The 20,055-nt window shown below is 47.3% G+C and overlaps 1 protein-coding gene across 1 annotated transcript in view; it reads left to right on the top strand.

Moving 5' to 3' along the window:
• The window catches only part of KIF3C (kinesin family member 3C), a 49,128-nt gene that overhangs the window by 19,134 nt on the left and 9,939 nt on the right, over positions 1–20,055 (top strand). The window contains exons 2-5 of the mRNA XM_032271880.1: positions 5,883–5,984; positions 6,953–7,075; positions 8,176–8,294; positions 9,734–9,850. Of these exons, the coding sequence (XP_032127771.1) occupies positions 5,883–5,984; positions 6,953–7,075; positions 8,176–8,294; positions 9,734–9,850 (461 nt within the window). The remainder of the gene's footprint in view (positions 1–5,882; positions 5,985–6,952; positions 7,076–8,175; positions 8,295–9,733; positions 9,851–20,055) is intronic.

Genomic DNA, 20,055 nt, shown 5'->3' with positions numbered 1-20,055 from the left:
GAAAGAAAGGAAGGAAGGAAGAAGGGAGGGAGGGAGGGAAGGAAGGAGGGAAGGAAGGAGGGAAGGAAGGAAGGAATGGAAGATTAGGTAAAGTGGAAATTACAGGACATAAATTTGTATTTATACTATGTCTATCGAGGTGAAAAAAAAGATGTGTGTATGTGGAGAAGTCTGGGAAAAAATCCCAGGGAAAATGAAGGAAACCAAACAGCTATGGTAGGGAATATGTGGCATTGCTCATTTTATTTCTACGGTGATTTTGATGTTTGTGCAATTCTTTTTTTCTGAAAGGGGAGAAAGACAATAAGGGGTTAAAATCATGTCTTCAGAATTCTTTAATAAATGAAATAAATTTAATTTTAATTATATTATTTAAATAGAATTTTAATTAAATTCTTTAGTTCTTTAAATGAATTATTTAATTTAAAATACTGCTATTCTTTAAAATACCTGTATTTTAATAATACTGGTAAGTATTTCCTCCAGGGTTAACTCTTGAAGTAACAACTTTCATAAATGTATTACTTTCTGTGAACAGTAAAACTCCCTTTCATTTGCCCTAAAAACTGCTGCTATCAAACCTCAAGGCGTAAGCTCTTAACTCTACGTGCCAGGATGGATTGGAAAAGTCTGGATCTTTCCCTTTCACACCCAGTTTTGAATGTTTCCTTTCCAGACTTATCCTCTTAACCTTTCTTTGTCTTTGCAGACCGAAGAGTCCTATTTTTTAAAGTCTCTTGTAATAGCTCTGGGATGGTTTCGGCCACCCTTCTCTTGATCTTCTCTCTCCTTTATGTCTCTGGAGATGGCAGTGAGAGGACTACACACAGTACTCCAGATTCAGCTGCATCATGGTTTTAGATGCGGGTATAATGTTTTGTTTCCAAAAAGCCTTCATGATGGTGCCTGGGCAGATGCTATTGACGTTTTTAGCTGTGGCAGCATATTCAGCCAGTGTCTTCTGGGAACAATGGAGTGTGACTCCTCCTCCTCCCCTTTTTAGGGCTTGTAACCGGTTGCCCACAGCTATCATTTAATTAGTAGAGTTAGGATTCTTTTTCCCCAAAATGTAAAATCTGCCATTTTCTTGTCAGCTCTCATAGGCTGGAAATTCCCTTGTACTTTACCCCCTAGGAGAATTTGGGGGTGTCTGTGAAGTTCACCCATGTACTCCTTCTTGCACAGCTTCAGACTGTTGTTTTCCACTTGAGCTCCTTTCCATCCAGAGAAATACCTGTTTATTTCTGTTTCCTTTCCCCTTTCCCCATCTCCTCACTCCCCATGTAACTTTGAATAACCTCTGATGTGCAGCCTTGCCAGGAGTGCTTTCACCTTCTGAGTTCTGCACTGGCTTACCCATGTGCTGAAATAACCTATTCCGTCCCGTTCTGAAAGAACTCTTGGAGATTAGTCAGACACGACTTCCTCTTGCCGGGAACATGTTGATTTCCTTTAGCAGGTTCTGCTTCCTTAAGGAGTCACCACAGCCCCTGCAATAGGAAGAGCCTGGGCTTTGGAGCCAGGCAGGCCTGGGCTGGGTCTCCATTTCAGTTTTTTGTTTCTAATTCTCTCTCTTTTTTTTTTGCTGTGGGGTCTTACTGTCGTCCAAGCTAAAGTGCAGTGATGCGATCTCAGTTCACTGCAGACTCAACGTTCTGGACTCAAGTGATCCTCCTGCCACAGCCTGCTGAGTAGCTGGGACCACAGGTTCACACCACCATGCCTGACTCATTTTTTTTTTCTTGAGACAGAGTTTCAGTCTTGTTGCCCAGGTTGGAGTGCAATGACGCGATCTTGGCTCACCGCAACCTCTGCCTCCTAGGTTCAAGCAATTCTCCTGCCTCAGTCTCTCAAGTAGCTGGGGTTACAGGCATGCGCCACCACGTCCGGCTAGTTTTGTATTTTTAGTAGAGATAGAGTTTCTCCATGTTGGTCAGTTTGGTTTCGAGCTCCCGACCTCAGGTGCCTGCCTTAGCCTCCCAAAGTGCTGTTTTATATATAAAAACCCCACTGTTTTTATGTCTTTTATAGAGATGGGTTTTGCCATATTGCCTGGGGTGGTCTTGAACTCCTGGACTCAAGGGATACCTCAGCCTCCCAAAGTACTGAGATTACAGGCATGAGCCATCCTGCTCAGCTGCATCTCCATTTAAATTTGATGGCCATGATGTGAGCTTGGATGGGTTACTTAACCTCCCTGAGCTTTCACTGGAGACATGAGAGTGCTAATAGCACGCACGCACCTTACAGCAGCCCTTTTCGAACATTCTTGTGCATCCAGATTACCTGGGATCTCAGTTCAATGTGGATCTCCATTCACAAGGTCTGAATTTCTTATTTGATTTGCTTATTTATTTTTCAGATAGGGCCTTGCTATGTTGCCAAGCTGATCTTGAATCCCTGGGCTCAAGTGATCCTCCCTCCTCAGCCTCCCAAACAACTGGGACTACAGGCAGGAGCCACCACACCTGGCTCTGGGTTGTTAAAAAGCTCCCCAGGTGATTCTAACATGCAGCGATATTTGAGAGCAAGTGTCTTTTTACTAGGCGCCAAAGAATAAAGAATGCTAGAGTCACATAAAATGCTGGGGAAAATGAAAGGTCTCAGGGTTGAAATGAACCAACGTGTCCCAGATTCAAAGGCCAGGCCAGATAGCAGGCTCCTCAAGACCTGTGACCCAATAGTTAGGGGATCAGGTATCCATGGTCCACAACAGCAGGGGCCTTCTCCATGTGGTTCTTTTCTCTCTCACATCCACCCCATCCTTCCTGCCAGGTTCCCTAGATGATTGGGCCCCGTGCCAATGAGTGTGGATTGACCAATGTGGGGAAGAGAAACTGGAATTAAGAGAGCCCCAGGTGGCTAGGCTCAGTGGCTTATGCCTGTAATCCCAGAACTTTGGGAGGCTGAGGTGGGCGGGTCACTTGAGGTCAGGAGTTTCAGACCAGCCTGGCCAACATGGTGAAACCCCATCTCTACTAAAAATACAAAAATTAGCTAGGTGTGGTGGCACGTGCCTGCAGTCCCAGCTACATGGGAGGCTGAGGCAGGAGAATTGCTTGAACCTGGGAGGCAGAGGTTGCAGTGAGCCGAGATTGCGCCACTGCACAAAAGCCTGGGCAACAGAGTAAGACTCTCTCTCAAAAAAAAAAAAAGAGCCCAAGGAAGGGACCCGAAACCCGCTCTGGGACAACCCTCAAGGATTCTATTTGGTTCATCGAATATGTATTGAGCACTTGGTATCTGCCAAGCACTGTGCTAAGTCCAGGGACCCTGAGATATGAGCAAGATATGACTGCTACCCCGAGGGAGCTCGCAGGGAGACAGCATGTCAACAAATAATGATTCTATTATGAGAAGTAGTAGGAACATGGCCTGGTTACTGAGGGGCCGAGAGAGCAGTTTCGAGGGGATCAGGGAAAATTTCCCAATGGTCAAGATGTCTCTTGCAGAAGAAGTGGCAGTTTTCCAGTTAAATGTGGAGTGGGAGGAGGAATCCAGGCTTGTGAAGTGCCATGGCACACTGAGGGGGCTGGAATTCTTTTGATGAGGCTGGAGTGCAGAGCACACGAGAAGCATGAGTGGTGAGAGGAACCTGGGAGGCCTCTCACTGCAGCCAACCTTGGATTTCATGCTGCGAGGAGTGGAGGTCCATTCAGTAGTTTGAATTCGAGGAGCAACCATTTGGAGTTGTGCTGGCTTTTTTTGTTTTTTTGGTGTTTGGTTTTTTTTCCACAATGAAGTCTCACTCTGTCGCCCAGGCTGGAGTGCAGTGGCATGATCTTGGTTCACTGCAGCCTCTTCCTCCCAAGTTCAAGCGATTCTTCTGCCTCAGCCTCATGAGTAGTTGGGACTACAGGTGTGCTTCACCACACCTGGCTAATTTTTGTATTTTTGGTAGAAACGGGGTTTCACCATGTTGGCCAGACTGGTTTTGAACTCCTGACTTCAGGTGATCCACCCACCTTGGCCTCCCAAATTTCTGGGATTACAGGTATGAGCCACCTCGCCTGGCCTAGAGTTATGTTTTTAGTGGATCCACCCAGGTGTCATGTGGCGAAATGGGTGGAAGGGGAAACTGAGGCAGTGGGGAGCCCCCAGCAGTGGTCCAGGAAGTTGTGGAGGCTGCAATGAAGTCAGCGTGTACCAGTGAGAATGAAAATGAGGGGGTGGTGGGAGCCTCACTAAGGAGCAGGTTTGATGGCCTTGACTCACTGGGCAGATGCAGTGGGGGAGAGGCAGGGCAGGGATGAGGCGAGGCAGGTGGGTCACCTAGGGTGCACTGTACGGGATTATTCCCTCTCACGGTCCTGCAAATGCTGACCTGGAATGCGAAGGAAGAGCCTAGGATGGGTTTAGGTCTGTGACAGGTGGCGGGGTGAGTGGGGAGACCATTAACCAGGAGCACAGGCGGCTGCAGTGTGGCGGAATGCACAGCTTCCAGGGCTCAAGGCCCCTTCCTCCCGCCTTGGCCTCCAAGGCTATATGGGGCTGGAGTGAGGCTAGTGCCTCTCTGGCTGGCCCAGCTTTGCTCAGCATCTTTGGGTGCCTTCACACAGCCCGGTCCCTGACCTCCCAAAGGCCACTGTTAACCCCTGTCTGGCTCTGTTCCCAGAGGTGTGGCTCTTACAGGTGGTCTCCTGCTCCCCCAGTCTGACAGTGCCCCCTGCTCTGAGATCCCTCAGGCAGGTCAGCTGTTTCCACTGGGAAAAATTCTAGTGGAGAAGAAGCCAGCTTTTTCCGCTGGTTCAAGGTGATTTCAACCTTCCAGGAGGCCTGTGATGAAGCCAGAGGACAGCTGGGTACCCTGGGACAGCACCTTCTTCTGATTTTCATTTTCTAAAATTTCAAATCGGGCACCCCCCAAACCAGAGTAAGTTCCAAGAGGCTGCCTGCAGCACCCTCTTGAAAACACATTTTATGTAGTCACAGTTTACACAAAGCTGATATTATTTCATCTTAAGATTCAGAAACACTGACTAAATGTCTGTGCCAAGCACTGACTAGGGGCTTTCACAGAGTGAGGCTGGGGGTGCAGGGTTCAAATCCGACCTCTTTGCTACTCAACAGCTGCACGACCTGAGGCTGGTCATTTTCAATGTCTTCACTTGTTAAATGGGGAGGGGAAGAGTCCCTCTTAGGGGAGGATGGAAACTATGGTGTTAAAGGTTTAGCTCAGCACCTAACGGATACTTAGCACCCGGCAAACATTTGCTAGCCATCCAGGAACATAGGCAGTGTTCCAATATTATAGATGACAGACCCCAAGGGAATAATTGGTCCAAAGCCTCAAGGTAAATGGGTAGAACCCAAGTCTTCCTGGCCCTCTCCAAAGCTCCTGCTGTGCTGGGCCCCATGCTCTTCCTTCTTGCTGTGCCGTCTGCCCCCTTTGGCTTTGTTTCTGCTTTCCACATAAGCGGATGATTTAGACCCTTTCCTCCTGCCTGTATTGAGAGCTGTCTTCCTGAGTTGGAAGCAGTTAGCGAAAGGCTGGACTACCCAGTGACTGTATCTGATCTTTCCCAGTCCTCAACACCAGCTGGGGCCTGGTTGCCAGGATTAGATTGCTACCCTCAACCTCCTCCTAGCCCTGGTGAACCAACCTTTCCTGTGTATCCAAAGCAAACAGATCAGGTGCCCTAGATTCCCCGAGGGGCTCCCTCTCTGCCTCCCTACTGTCCTGCTGACAATGGGAGCCTTGTGCTGGGACCTGAGACACTAGAGGGGAAAACTCCATTCTCCCTGAAAGCCACAAAGTTCCATCTGGGACACATCTTGTGTCCACTCCTGGAAGGACCACAGAACAGGGAAGCAAAATCTCTCCAGCTGGCGATGCTGTGGCCCTTTGCAAAGCCCACCTCTCAGCTCCTCTGTGTCCCCAGGCAATGGAGAGCAAGCTGCTCATCGGGGGCAGGAACATCATGGATCACACCAACGAGCAACAGAAGATGTTGGAGCTGAAGAGGCAGGAGATTGCTGAGCAGGTAGGGCTGCCAGGCGCCAGGTCACCTTGGGGAGCATGGCCTGCAGCTCATGTCTGGGTGGCTCAGGGCAGTAAACCATCGTGGACTCAGGATCTCTGGGATTACAGTGCTGAGAATCGCAGACATGCCACCCTGGGTCCCACAGGTCTACTAGCCCAGGGTCTTCCCCCTGGCAGGGGCACAGCTAGCTGGTGGGTGAGAGGACGTGATGGCTCTCCGCGACATCAGCCTCCTAGGCACCTGCTACTAATTCCCGGGCCTTCCACAAGGTGGTGTGAGTTCTTTGCCAACTGTATAACTGTTTCCCAGAATAATCAAGAACCACGATTTATTTATTTTTTTGAGACAGAGTCTTGCTCTGTTGCCTGGGCTGGAGTGCGGTGACGTGATCTCGGCTCACTGCAACCTCCACCTCCTGGGTTCAAGCAATTCTCCTGCCTCAGCCTCCCGAGTAGCTGGGACTACAAGCACAGGCCACCATGCCCGGCTAACTCTTTGTATTTTAGTAGAGGTGGGGTTTCACCGTGTTAGTCAGTCTGGTCTCGATCCCCTGACCTCGTGATCCACCTGCCTCAGCCTCCCAAAGTGCTGGGATTACAGGCGTGAGCCACCACACCCGGCTGAGCATGTTGGTCTTGACAATCAGCTGTTACACTACTCTGGGAGAGAGTGAGGCAGCTTGGAAGGCAGTGGGCATGCTGTGCCTCCATCTATATGACTGACACCGGGAGTAGGCCAGCTTGTAGGGTTGGGGTCTCCATCGACATGAGGCAGAGCCTGGCAAAGGCAAGGCCCTGGGAGCTGAGAGGAGGGTTCCTAGGGGCTCTGCAGCATTGGGTGGGAGCAGTGGGCGTGGGCCATGGTGAAGCCAGGTCCCATGACAGGCAGAGTGAGCCAGGCCCCTGAGCTTTCTTGATCCTCCCGAGTACGCGCTGCTCCTTTGAGCCCCCTGCCTGTCGTTGGCCTAGAAACGTCGTGAGCGGGAGATGCAGCAGGAGATGATGCTTCGAGACGAGGAGACCATGGAGCTCCGGGGCACCTACACGTCCCTGCAGCAGGAGGTGGAGGTCAAAACCAAGAAACTCAAGAAGGTAAGACCTGCAGCAGGACGGGTCAGGGTGTGCTGGAGGCCCACCTCTGCCCAAGGGTGTGTGCCTCTGGAACTCCTCCCCATTTTGCTGGAACTGCTGAACCCCTGAGTTACTTGGCTTGGGCCTCAGGGGTGAGCAGCAAGGGGAGGCAGGAGGCTGGGGCCAGGGGTGGAGTAGAGCCTTTTCTCCTGGGCCAGGGTGGGTGTGACAGGCTTCGAACTCTGTCACTTGCAGTATCTAAGGTTACCGTCCTCATGGTCCTGGGTGAGTTCCCCCTTTTCTGTGTTACCAGTGAGTCAGTTGGGATAGCTGGGCCTGGAGCAGGGCCAGGGGAATAGAGAGGCTGAGGAGGCGACTGGAACCCAGGGAAGCTCAAGCAGGGAGCAGAAGGCCCTCAAGGACATGTCAAGGGATGAGAATAGCCGCTCACTAGGACTCTGCAAAGCCCGTGGAAGGGGAAGACATGTACATGCGAGGGGGTCGAGGGCAGGAAACAGCAAAGCTCCAGCCTGGATTCTGGGAAAAACTGGAGGCCCTTTGGGGTTGCTGATGTGGCAGAGGCCCAGCCACCGCAGCGGTTACCACGGACTCAGCTCTCAGTGGCTTTGGAGAGGAGCAGGATGCCTGTGCTGCCTCCACACCCCACTTTTGAGAGCCCCTGAAGAGACTGGAGTGGGAGGAGTCACCTTCCAGACTCGTTCAGGCTGCCTGCTCCCTAAGCCCTGGGTCACCAAATGAGACCTGGGTGCTAGTTCCGGCTCTTCTCTTGGCTGGTTGTGTGACCCTGAGCAAGTCTGTGCCTGGCTTCCTCATCTATAAAAGGAGGGTATTGGACCAAAGGTCCCTGGGGTCCCTTCCTGTTTGAACATTCCACGATGCTAATAGCAGCTGAGAAAGAGCAGGCAATGGCCACAGGCCTCAAATGGAGGCGGGGGGGAGCCCTAAATGTGTTCAGCACAGCGAGGAGTTGGGACCAGGACCCCCAGCCTCATCCTAGGCTGAGTCAGTGGACTCAGCCTGCAGCACTGCGGCCCAGGCTGGGTGACTGGGGCCTCGTTACCACACCCAGCAGCCTCTGAGTGGCACCTGTCCCCACCCAGCTCTATGCCAAGCTGCAGGCGGTGAAAGCGGAGATCCAGGACCAGCATGATGAGTACATCCGCGTGCGGCAGGACCTGGAGGAAGCGCAGAATGAGCAGACTCGCGAACTCAAGCTCAAGTAGGGCCCGCAGCTCTTTCCCTCCCGGCTCCCCACCGCCAGCCTGCAGTACTCAGGCCTCTCCTTCCCTAAGGCCTCATCCTGACTGTCTCCCCTCCCATGAGTCCCTTAGGAATAAAATGCTTCTGAGGGCTGAGGCGGGGCCAAGGGGCTGGAGTTTCTTCTACCTCCTCTGCCTGTATTTGATGGACCCCCCGAAATGGAAGCTAGATGCTGGCCAAAAGTAACTCCGAAGGCCCTGAGGCTACCATCTTTGCATAAGAAGCAATGATTTTAAATTAAAAAAAATTTCTAACTTAAAAAAATTATTTTTAAAAATGTGTATACATAGTAGGTGTATATATTAATATCTATGGGATACATGAGTTTTTGTTTTGTTTTGTTTTTGGAGATGGAGTCTTGGCTTTATCCAGGCTGCAGTGCAGTGGTGCAATCTCGGCTCACTGCAGCCTCCACCTCCCGGGTTCAAGTGATCCTCCTGCCTCAGCCTGCCGAGTAGCTGGGATTACAGGCGTACACCACAATGCCTGGCTAATTTTTGCATGTTTAGTAGAGATGGGATTTTGTCATGTTGGCCAGGCAGGTCTCCCACTCCTGACCTGAGGTGATCCGCCCACTTCGGCTTCCCAAAGTGCTGGGATTACAGGTATGAGCCACCATGCCCAGCCACATGAGTTGTTTTTATACAGGTGGGCAAATGTGAACTAAGCACATCATGGAGAATGGGGTATCCATCCCCTCAAGCATTTATCTTTCAAGTTACAAACAATCCAATTACATTCTTTAAGTTATTTTAAAATATACAATTGGCTGGGCGTGGTGGCTCACACCTGTAATCCCAACAATTTGGGAGGCCAAGGCGGGTGGATCACCTGAGGTCAGGAGTTTGAGACCAGCCTGGCCAATGTACTGAAACCCCATCTCTACTAAAAATACAAAAATTAGGGGGGTGGGGCAAAAAATACAAAAGAAAACAGAAAAATACAAAAATTAGCCAGGTGTGGTGGCATGTGCCTGTAATCCCAGCTACTCAGGAGGCTGAAAGCAGGAGAATAGCTTGAACCCGGGAGGCGGAAGTTGCAGTGAGCCAAGATGGTGTCACTGCAGTCTGGATGACAAGAGCAAAACTGTCTCAAAAAAAAAAAAAAATTTATATATATATATATACACATACAATTGTTATTATTGAGTATAGTCACCCTATTGTGTTATCAAATAATAGTGCTTATTCATTTTTCTATTTTTTTTGTACCCATTGGAAGCAGTGATTTTCAAGCTACAGTATTTCTGTAGGAATCCCTTCCCTTAACTTCTTGATTTTCCATCCTCCACGTTCCCCCTGCCTCTTGGCTTGTTGCACCTAATCGTTCAACCCTCACATGCACTGTGTAGCCTCTCGCTCACTCAGTTCCCCATTGCTCCTTCATTACTGCTCCCAGGTACCTAATCATTGAGAACTTCATTCCCCCGGAGGAGAAGAACAAGATCATGAACCGGCTTTTCCTGGACTGTGAGGAGGAGCAGTGGAAGTTCCAGCCACTGGTGCCAGCCGGCCTGTGAGTCTCTAACCCCGCTGTCTGGGCTGGGGCATTTGTGGGTCCACTCCAGGTTGGGGGTGATGAAGGGCCTGAGGCCCTGCCTGCAGGGAGACAGATGTTTTGTGGGATGGGGAAAAGATGGGGAGGATGCTGATGGGGGATGAATTTTTCAGGATCTAATTTGTAGGGGTCTCCATGAAGGAAGGGTGTCATGGGAAAAAAAGTGTCTCATTGGTCTGGGATGCAGAAAATACCCTGTGAGGGGTCTTGGGAGGGAGGAAGAGCATCTTGGCCTCTCAACAATCCTAGCGAATGGTAACATCTGGCCAGGTCTGGTAAATGCTCATTTGTCAGATGCCTGAAATAGCAACCGTAGCTAATATTTGCCCAGTCCTACTGTGTGCCTGGTGCTGTGCGAGACTCAGGAGACAGAAAATAAATTAGACGTGGCCTGAGCTCATAGTCCAATGGGAAATAAGTAATCAGATCATGATGTGATAAAGCTGTTATCCAGTCTCAGCGGGCTGCTCATGCGGGTGATTCAGCATTTCCACCTGTTTCCACATCCTAACCCTTGGATGCAGCTGCCGCCATGGGCTGAGTGTGCAGCTCCCTCTGCTGGTGGCCATGAAGAACATCCCAGCAGAGTGATTGCCTCACCCCGCTGACCTATGAACCCTTGCAAACCTGTATAAAGAGGTATTTAGGAGGCTGGAGTCCGATGCACCTTCCTGAAGAGTCTTTGCTTTCTCTAGGCTGGAAATATTAATGTTAACATAGGGCAAGAGTCTCCCAAAATCTGGGATGGGAAGCTAGCAAGAGGTCTATAGCTTCTCACTGAAGTAACTGAAGTATCATACCTGTTTGTTTTTTTTTTTCCTTTCTTCTTTTTTAAACAGCTATAGTTTAGATGCCTATTTGATCTTTCTGAAAGGCTGATCTTACTTAAGGTGATATCACATAAGTTTGTAAGTGGGAAGCGCATGAGCAGAGAACTTTTCAGTGGTATCACTTTGCACTTACAATCCACCTTTCCAATTTAGGTAGAGGTTCTCAATAGTACATCAGCCATTGCACAGGTTTTCCACCCTGGCTGCAGCTGGAATACCTGTCATTTGGGTTCCAGAAAGTCTGATTTAAAGGAGCTCAGGTTGGCCAGGCGCAGTGGCTCATGCCTGTAATCCCAGCACTTTGGGAGGCTGAGGCAGAGATCACCTGAGGTTGGGAGTTCAAGACCAGCCTGACCAACAAGGAGAAACCCTGTCTCTACTAAAAATACAAAAAATTATCCGGGTGTGGTGGCACATGCCTTAATCCCAGCTACTCGGGAGTGTAGGCAGAATTGCTTGAATCTGGGAGGCAGAGATGGCAGTGAACCGAGTTCACACCATTGCACTCTAGCCTGGGCAACAAGAGTAAAACTCCGTCCAAAAAAAAAAAAAGGATCCCATCCCAGGTCTTAAGTTTTGTGATTCTGCATTTGAAGCCAGGCTAGAAAACCACTACTCTAGTGCCATTTGGCAGAGTTAGATGCTGGCGAGGCTTCACTCTGTCAAATTATCTTACACTTAGAAAAGTTCTGTCTGCTGGTTGTGGTGGCTCTAGCCTGTAATCCCAGCATTTTGGGAGGCCAAGGTGGGTGGATCACTTGAGTTCAGGAGTTCGAAACCAGCCTGGCCAACATAGTGAAACTCTGTCTCTACTAAAAATACAAAAATTAGCCACGAGTGGTGGCAAGCACCTGCAATCCCAGCTACTGGGGAGGCTGAGGCAGGAGAATTGCTTAACCCAGAAGGCAGAGGTGGAAGGAAGGAAGGAAAGGAGTGAGGGAGGGCAGGAAGGAGAAAAGGAAGTTAATTCATAATCAGTAAGGGTGATTAGGCTTGCTTTCTGAATCTAAAGTAAGATTAGGCTTGTTTTCTAAATCTGGCTTACAGGTTCCTAAACTAATAAGTGGGTTTGTAATACATTTGGATAAAGGAGATTGACACCATATAGAAAATATTAGTGTACTGTTTAATAATAGTTTGGGGAATGAACAATTTTATCTTTAAACTATATTGAAATGTCTGAATTTGGGCAGCAAATATCTCTTAGTATACTTTATATTTGGATTAACAGCCAGGAGTAGGATTAGCTCAATATGTTTTCATTGCAATATGCATTTCAAAAGCATATTTTACATTTAAAATATGTTGCTATATTCTGTGTATATACCATTTTTTAATTTAAGTGATATGGGGTGAGCATACTGTGTTTCCTTAAAAATTTCTTGGAATCTTCATTTTCAGTGGCAACAGGCTTATCTTTGGATAGTTTTGTAATATACCCTGTTGTTGCGTATTTTGGTTAATTCAACAATCCACAGAGGTGTGATGAACTGGCAGAATTTTTTCCTGTACTTCATATCTCAATCGTAAGCTGCTGAAATGGGCTTCTAGGAAAGTGAAGTTAAGAGTCTGCAAGTGGGTCTGGCTAACCTCCAGTTTCACTAGGAAGCTGGGGAAAGAAAACTTTTTCTAGACCCCATTGGACTGCTTGTCTCTCGGGATAAGATGTGTTCAGGGAAAGGTTCCTAACTTTTGACCATGGATCTAGAACCATTATGAAAATAAAACGATGGTTTCCAATGAATATAATATATCTGTCTATATCTCTATGGAGACAATCCTACTGAAATTTTTCTTTTCTTTCTCTCTCTCTCTCTTTCCCTCTCTATTTCTCTCTTTCTTCCTTTCATTGTTTTCTTTCTTACTTCCTTGCTTTCTTGGTTTCTTTTCTCTTGAGTTGGGATCTCACTCTGTCACCCAGGCTGAAGTATATAACTGCAGCCTTGAGCTCGTGGGCTCAAGTGATCCTCCTGCCTCAGCCTCCTGAGCAGCTGGGGCCACAGGCATGCACCACCACACGACTAAATTTTTTATCTTTTGCAGAGACGGGATCTCACTTTGTTGCCTAGTCTGGTTATGAAGTCCTGGGCTTAAGCAATCCTCCTGCCACAGCCTCCCAGTGTTGGGATCACAGGCGTGAGCCACCCTACCCAGCCTGGACTTCCACTCCTTATTTATGTTATTTATTTCTTTGTATTATTTTTGAAACAGAGTCTAGCTCTGTCTGCATTCAGGCTGGAGTGCAGTGGTGTGATCACAGCTCACTGCAGCCTTGACCTTCTGGGCTCAAGCGATCCTCCCACCTCAGCCTCCCGAGTAGCTTGAACAAGCAGGCAGTTGCTGCCATGGCCAGCTAATTTTGTTTTAATGTTTTTTAAGAGTTTGCTTTCTTCCACCAGGTGTTTCTGTCTGTAATCTCAGCTACTCTGGGGGCCAAGATGGAAAGATTGCTTGAGCCCAGGCTACTGTAAGCTGGGATCACTATACTCCATAGCCTGGACTACAGAATGAGACCTCATCTCTAAAAATTTTTTTAAATTTACTTTCTTCCCTTTAAGTAACCCTTACTTCAATTGCAAACAATGTTTTTATTATGGAAAATTTAGATAAACATAGAAAGGATGGAAATTCCACCTATCTAGTGGTAGTGTTGACTAACAATTGGATATGAACTTTCCACCATCTTTTCTTTTTTTATACATAAACTTTCCTCCTTTACTTTTTATTTTTATTTATTTATTTTTTTATTGCATTTTAGGTTTTGGGGTACATGTGAAGAACATGCAAGATTGTTGCATAGGTGCATACATGGCAGTGTGATTTGCTGCCTTCCTCCCCATCACCTATATCTGGCATTTCTCCCCATGCTATCTCTCCCCAACTCCGCACCCCCTGCTGTCCCTCTCCTATTTCCCCCCAACAGACCCCAATGTGTGATGCTCCCCTCCCTGTGTCCATGTGTTCTCATTGTTCAACAACTTTTCTCCTTTTTGAGAGTGAAAATGGTTTGTATATGCCAAAAAAAAAAAAAAAACCATTCACAGATTTTAAAATACCTACCTTAAAACAGCATACTTTAATTAATTTTTACAGTAGATACCTGTAATAACTTTTTTAAAAGAAAGAAGCTGGCTAGAATACAGATTCTTCTTTACTATGTAACTATGTAAGTGTTGCTAATTTCTAGCCCATTGTCTTTTCTACCCCTATCTTCTGCTTTAAAGGCTAGTTTGTGCTCTTTATTAAAGGGTGCTAATGTATGTCTCCAAAAGCCCTCTGCTCTTGTTGCCCAGGCTGGAGTACAATAGCATGATCTCGGCTCACTGCAACCTCCGCCTCCTGGGTTCAAGCAATTCTTCTCCCTTATCGTCCTGAGTATCTGAGATTATAGGCCCCCACTACCATGCCCAGCTAATTTTTTTTTTTTTTTTTGTATTTTTAGTAGACACAGGGTTTCACCATGTTGGCCAGGCTGATCTTGAACTCCTGACCTCAGGTTTTCTGCCTGCTTCGGTCTCCCAAAGTGCTGGGATTACAGGCGTGAGCCACCTCACCTGGCCTTTTTTTTACTTTTTTTTTTGAGATGGAGTCTCACTCTATCGCCCAGGCTGGAGTGCAGTGGTGCGATCTCTGCTCACTGCAACCTCTACTTCCCAGTCTCATGCAATTCTCCGGCCTCAGCCTCCTGAGTAGCTAGGAGTACAGGTGCACACCATGACACCCAGCTAATTTTTGTATTTTTAGTAGAGACAGGGTTTCGCCATGTTGGCCAGGCTAGTCTCAAACTCCTGACCTCAGGTGATCCACCTGCCTTGGCCTCCCAAAGTGCTGGGATTACAGGTGTGAGCCACTGCGCCTGGGCTCCCTGAAATTTTTATATTGAAAATTTAAAGCTATAAATAGATTTACAATGTTTTCCAAAATTATGGTTATTTATAACTTAGCCATGTTATTTTATACAGAATATGTTTGTATCTGTTCAGAATAAAGACCAAGTACAACATATGTCCAGAAAATATTCAAATACAGCTGGGTAGGATAAAAGGCAATTATGGGCTGGATACAGTGGCTCATGCCTGTAATTTCAGCACTTTAGGAGACTGAAGCAGGTAGATGGCTTGAGCCCAGGTTTGAAACCAGCCTTGGCAACATAGTGAGATCCTGTCTCTACAAAAAAATACAAAAACTTAGCCAGGCGTTAGCACATGCCTGTACTCTCAGCTACTTGGGAGGCTGAGGTAGGAGGATTGCTTGAACCTAGGAAGTTGAGGCTGCACTAAACCACAATTGTGCCACTACACTCCAGCCTGGGCAACAGAAAAAAAAAAAAAAAAAAAAAAAAAAAAAAATTATATGAACGGTAATTACAGAATGCTCTAATATAATAAAAGGATTCCAAGAAATAAGTTACTTCAAAACAGTTATTAAGAAATATCAAGTAGCTGAGTGCGGTGGCTCATGCCTGTAATCCCAGCATTTTGGGAGGCTGAGCTGGGCAGATCATCTGAGGTCAGGAGTTTGAGACCAGCCTGGCTGACATAGAGAAACCCTGTCTCTTCTAAAAATACAAAAATTAGCCAGGCATGGTGGCGGGTGCCTGTAATCATAGCTACTTGGGAGGCTGAAACAGGGGAATTGCTTGAACCTGGGAGGCAGAGGTTGCAGTGAGCCAAGATCATGTCATTGCACTCCAGCCTGGGCGACAGAGCAAGACTTCATCTCAACTAAAAGAAAAAAAAAAGAGGCCAGGCATGGTGGCTCCCGCCTGTAATCTCAGCACTTTAGGAGGCTGAGATGGGTGGATCATAAGGTCAGGAAATTGAGACCATCCTGGCTAACACAAATCCCGTCTCTACTACAAACACAAAAAAATGCCCGGGCATGCTAGCATACGCCTGTAATCCCAGCTACTTGGGAAGCTGAGGTAGGAGAATCCCTTGAACTTGGGAGGTGGAGGTTGCAGTGAGCTGAGATCGAGCCACTGCACTCCAGCCTGGGTAACAGAGCAAGACTCCGTCTCAGTTAAAGAGAGAAAGAAAGAAAAAAATACCAAGTAATCATGAATATATTCTTTTTCTTTTTCATTTTTCTTTGTCACTGTCCAGTTTGCTATGTCTGATGACTGCAATTTGCAATATTTAATATTTACTTCAGAACTTTAAAAAATACAATAGAAAAGGCAAGTAAAAAATGGTTCTAGGATTTTTTTATATGAAACAAGTTTTTAAAATTATTGTTTTTAAAGCTAGAATGGTTAAAATAAAGTAAAAACAATTCCACAGTCATTGAAATCCCAGTTTTGATTCTGACTCAGCAGAGGGAGCCTGGTGGGGCGCAGCAGGGGGCAGGGACTGCTGGCCTGGATCTCTGAGGTCATCTACCTGCCGTCCCACATTTCACTGTGGAAGGTTGAGGGCAGGGAGGTCCTTGAACAGGGCAGCTTTCCTCATTTCTGGCACCATGGGGTCTGAGGCTGCAGCTGTGAAACACACCTCCCCACTCCCCAGAGAAAAGGTCCTTTCCTTTAGCGCTGGGTGCCACCACTTGGAACATCACTTCGTTAGGGCTAAAAAACAGAAAAGCTCTTTCTCTTCAAAGCATATTTGACTAATCAGGGCATTAGTCCATTTGCTCAACTCAGGTGTGGAATATTTTGCTTTATTTCGGCCTGTGGTATTCTGGTGATGAGAACACTGACAGCTGCTCAAAGTGAGAGGAAAAAGCATTGTTTGTAAAAAAAACTACCTAAAGTCATGCTGTCCCTTAGAAAGCTTCTGTTGAGAAACATTCTCCCTCCTCTTACTCCAGCTCCAAGCATCTACCCCACACTCTGACCAGTGCCTCTCAAACAAGGAGTTGTCAGGCAACTCTTGAGACCTATCCCTAATCACCTTATTTTGGAAGTCTAGCCCTTTCTCTTTTTTCGCGTGATACAAAATAATTTAAGGTGAGGGGCTTTCCACAGTCACAATCTTGTATAATCTTAAAGTTACTTTAAAAACATTTTTGCAACTAGCTCCAGCAATAAATATTTTACAAGTATGACCTTTTATTTTTAGCTTCTCATAATAGACTTTTTAGTTTTTTATTTTTATTTACTTTTTATTATTATTATTTTTTGAGATGGAGTCTCGCTCTGTCACCCAGGCTGGAGTGCAGTGGTGCAATCTTGGCTCATTGCAGCCTCCGCCTTTCAGGTTCAAGTGATTCTCCTGCCTCAGCCTCCCAAGTAGCTGAGATTACAGGTATGCACCACCATGCCCAGCTAATTTTTATATTTTTAGTAGAGACGGGGTTTCTCCGTGTTGGCCAGGCTGGTCTCGAACTCCTGACCTCAGGTGATCCGCCTGCCTCAGCTTCCCAAAGTCCTGGGACTATAGGAGTGAGCCACCTCACCTGGCCTAGACTTTTTAATTTAATTTAATTTAATTTTTATCTATTTTTTTGAGACAGGGTCTCACTCTGCCACCCAGGCTGGAGTGCAGTGGCACAGTCTTGGCTCACTGAAACCTCTGCCTCCCAGGCTCAAGCAATCCTCCCACCTCAGCCCCCAAGTAGCTGGGACCACAGGTGCATGCCACTATGCCCAGTTAATTTAGTTTTCTTTTCTGAGACAAGGTCTTACTTTGTTGCCCAGGCTGGAATACAGTGGCACAATCTTGGCTCACTTCCTCGGCTCAGGCGATCCTCCCACCTCAGCCTCCTGGGTAGCAGGGACCTCAGGCTTGTACCACCATGCCTGGCTAATTTTTTACTTATTGTAGAGATGGGGGGGTCTCACTATCTTGCACAGGCTGGTCTTGAACTCCTGATACCCCTATCTCAGCCTCCCAAAGTGCTGAGATTATAGGCGTGAGCCACCACACCTGGCCTAGACTTTATTTTTAATTGTGTTTAGGTAAAATTGATTTCTTTCCTTTTCTTTTTTTTTTTTTTAATAGAGATGGGGATTCACTATGTTGGCCAGACTGTTCTCAAACATCTGATGTCAAGCAGTTCACCCACCTCAGCCTCCTAAAGTGCTGGAGTTACAGGTGTGAGCCAGCCTCACAAAATTGTCTTCTAAAGGGTTACATATGTGACAATTTCCATAGCCCATGGTTTACAGTTCACAAAATTCCATTGTAACTTTAGCCCTTTGTTCTTTGTAACCCTGGCTACCCTAGATTCTTTTCTTTCTTTCTTTCTTTTATTTGTTTTTTTGAGACAGAGTCTCTGTCTGTTGCCCAGGCTGAAGTGCAGTGGCTCAATCATGGCTCACTACAGCCTTGACCTTCCGGGCTCAAGTGATCCTCCTGCTTCAGCTTCCCAAGTAGCTTAGACTACAGAACAGACATGTACCACCACACCTAGCTATTTTTTTTTTTCCAATTTTTAGTAGAGACAGGGGTCTCACTATGTTGCCTAGGCTGGTCTTGAACTCCTGAGCTCAAGTGAACTCCTCCCAATGTGCCGGGATTGCAGGCCTGAGCCACCATGCCCAGCCCCTAGATTCTTTTCAAAGGCATCATGGTGCAGTAGAGAGAAATTGGATTTTGGATTTAGAACATTCTGAATCAGGCCAGGCATAGCGGCTCATATCGATAATCCCACCACTTTGGGAGGCTGAGATGGGCAGATCACTTGAGGTCAGGAATTTGAGACCAGCCTGACCAACATGGTGAATCCCAATCTCTACTAAAAATACAAAAATTAGCTGGGCATGGAGGTGGGCACCTGTAATCCCAGCTACCTGAGAGGCTGAGGTAGGAGGAGAATCACTTGAACCCAGAAGGCAGAGGTTGCAGTGAGCTGAGATCGTGCCACTGCACTCCAGCCTGGGTGACAGAGCGAGACTCTGTCTCAAAAAAAAAGAACAAAAAAAAGAACATTCTGAATTCTAGGCCCTGGCATTTACTAGTGGCCTTGAGTCAGAGTGTCACTCTGTCGCCCAGGCTGGAATGTAATGGTGCCATCTCAGCTCACTGCGACCTCTGCCTCCTGGGTTCAAGTGATTTTCCTGCCTCAGCCTCCAGTGCTAGGATAACAGGTGTGAGCCACCTCACCTGGCCTTGAGTAAGTTTTTTTAACCTCTCGGAACCCAAATTTCTTCACCTGGAAAGAGGCAATAATAATATCTACCTTGTAGGATTGTCAAGGTTGAAATGAAATAATGTATGCAAGGTTCCAGGCCTGTGCCTGGCTCAGAGGAGATGATCAATGAAGAGTTGCACTTATACTTATGAGCCAATATTCTAATTACGGGGACTCTGAGAAACCCGCCTGCCTCTCGCCCTTAGAAGTGCCCTACAAGGGCCGTTTGACTTGATGTTTTTGTTTTAGATGTTGAGTTTTTGTTAAACTGTCTCTGGGTTTGTTATTTATTTTTATTTTTTTGAGAGAGAGTTTCACTCTGTCACCTGGTCTAGAGTACAGTGGCATGATCACGGCTCACTGCAACCTCCACCTCCCAGGTTCAAGCGATTCTTATACCTCAGCCTCCTGAGTAGCTGGGACTACAGGCATGCACCACCACACCTGGCTAATTTTTCTATTTTTAGTAGAGACAGGGTTTCAATGTTGGCCAAGCTGGTCTTGAACTTCTGACCTCAGGTCGTCTGTCTGTTTTGGCCTCCCAAAAGCTCGGGGATTACAGGCGTGAGCCACCTCACCTGGCCTCTGCCTCTGGATTTAAAGAGAGAGTGTTTTGTGCTTTAAATAGAATCAGGAAAGAAAGTGAAACTGGTTTTGTCACAGAGGCAAAGTTCACCCCAGTAAGAACATCCCTAGCTCTGTGTTAAGTCCATGGATTTCTTCATAGACCTGTGAGAATTGAAGACAGGGTGAAGCAGGGAGCAGTTGCAGCTTCCTAGACGGGTGAGGGGGAACATGGAGGGGAAATGCAAAGACTGAGAGTTCAGACACCCAGGGTAGTGGAACAAGGTGGGCAGATGGCTTGCCGGGACAGAGCAGCCAGATGGAAGAGAAAAGCCTGATTGGCTGTGTTGAATTTGCAGAAAGGACCTGGAAGGAAACATACCCAGTGATGTCGGATGCCTGGTTTCAGAACAAGAGAGGAGGGCTGGGTGTGGTGGCTCACACCTGTAATCCCAGCACTTTGGGAGGCCAAGGCAGGTGGATCACTGCAGGCCAGGAGTTTGAGACCAGCCTGGCCAACGTGGCAAAGCCCTGTCTCTTCCAAAAATACAAAAATTAGCCAGGTGTAGTGTGGCTCTCACCTGTAATCCCAGCTACTTGGGTAACTGAAGCCCAAGAATTCCTTGAAATTGGGAGGTGGAGGTTGTAGTGTGCTGAGATTGTGCCACTGCACCCCAGCCTGGGTGACAGAGTGAC

The sequence above is a fragment of the Sapajus apella genome, unplaced genomic scaffold, assembly GCF_009761245.1.
Source record: "Sapajus apella isolate SASKATOON/1434 unplaced genomic scaffold, GSC_monkey_1.0 scaffold258, whole genome shotgun sequence".
Taxonomy (NCBI): domain Eukaryota; kingdom Metazoa; phylum Chordata; class Mammalia; order Primates; family Cebidae; genus Sapajus; species Sapajus apella.
This window is presented reverse-complemented; position numbering and strand designations above follow the sequence as displayed.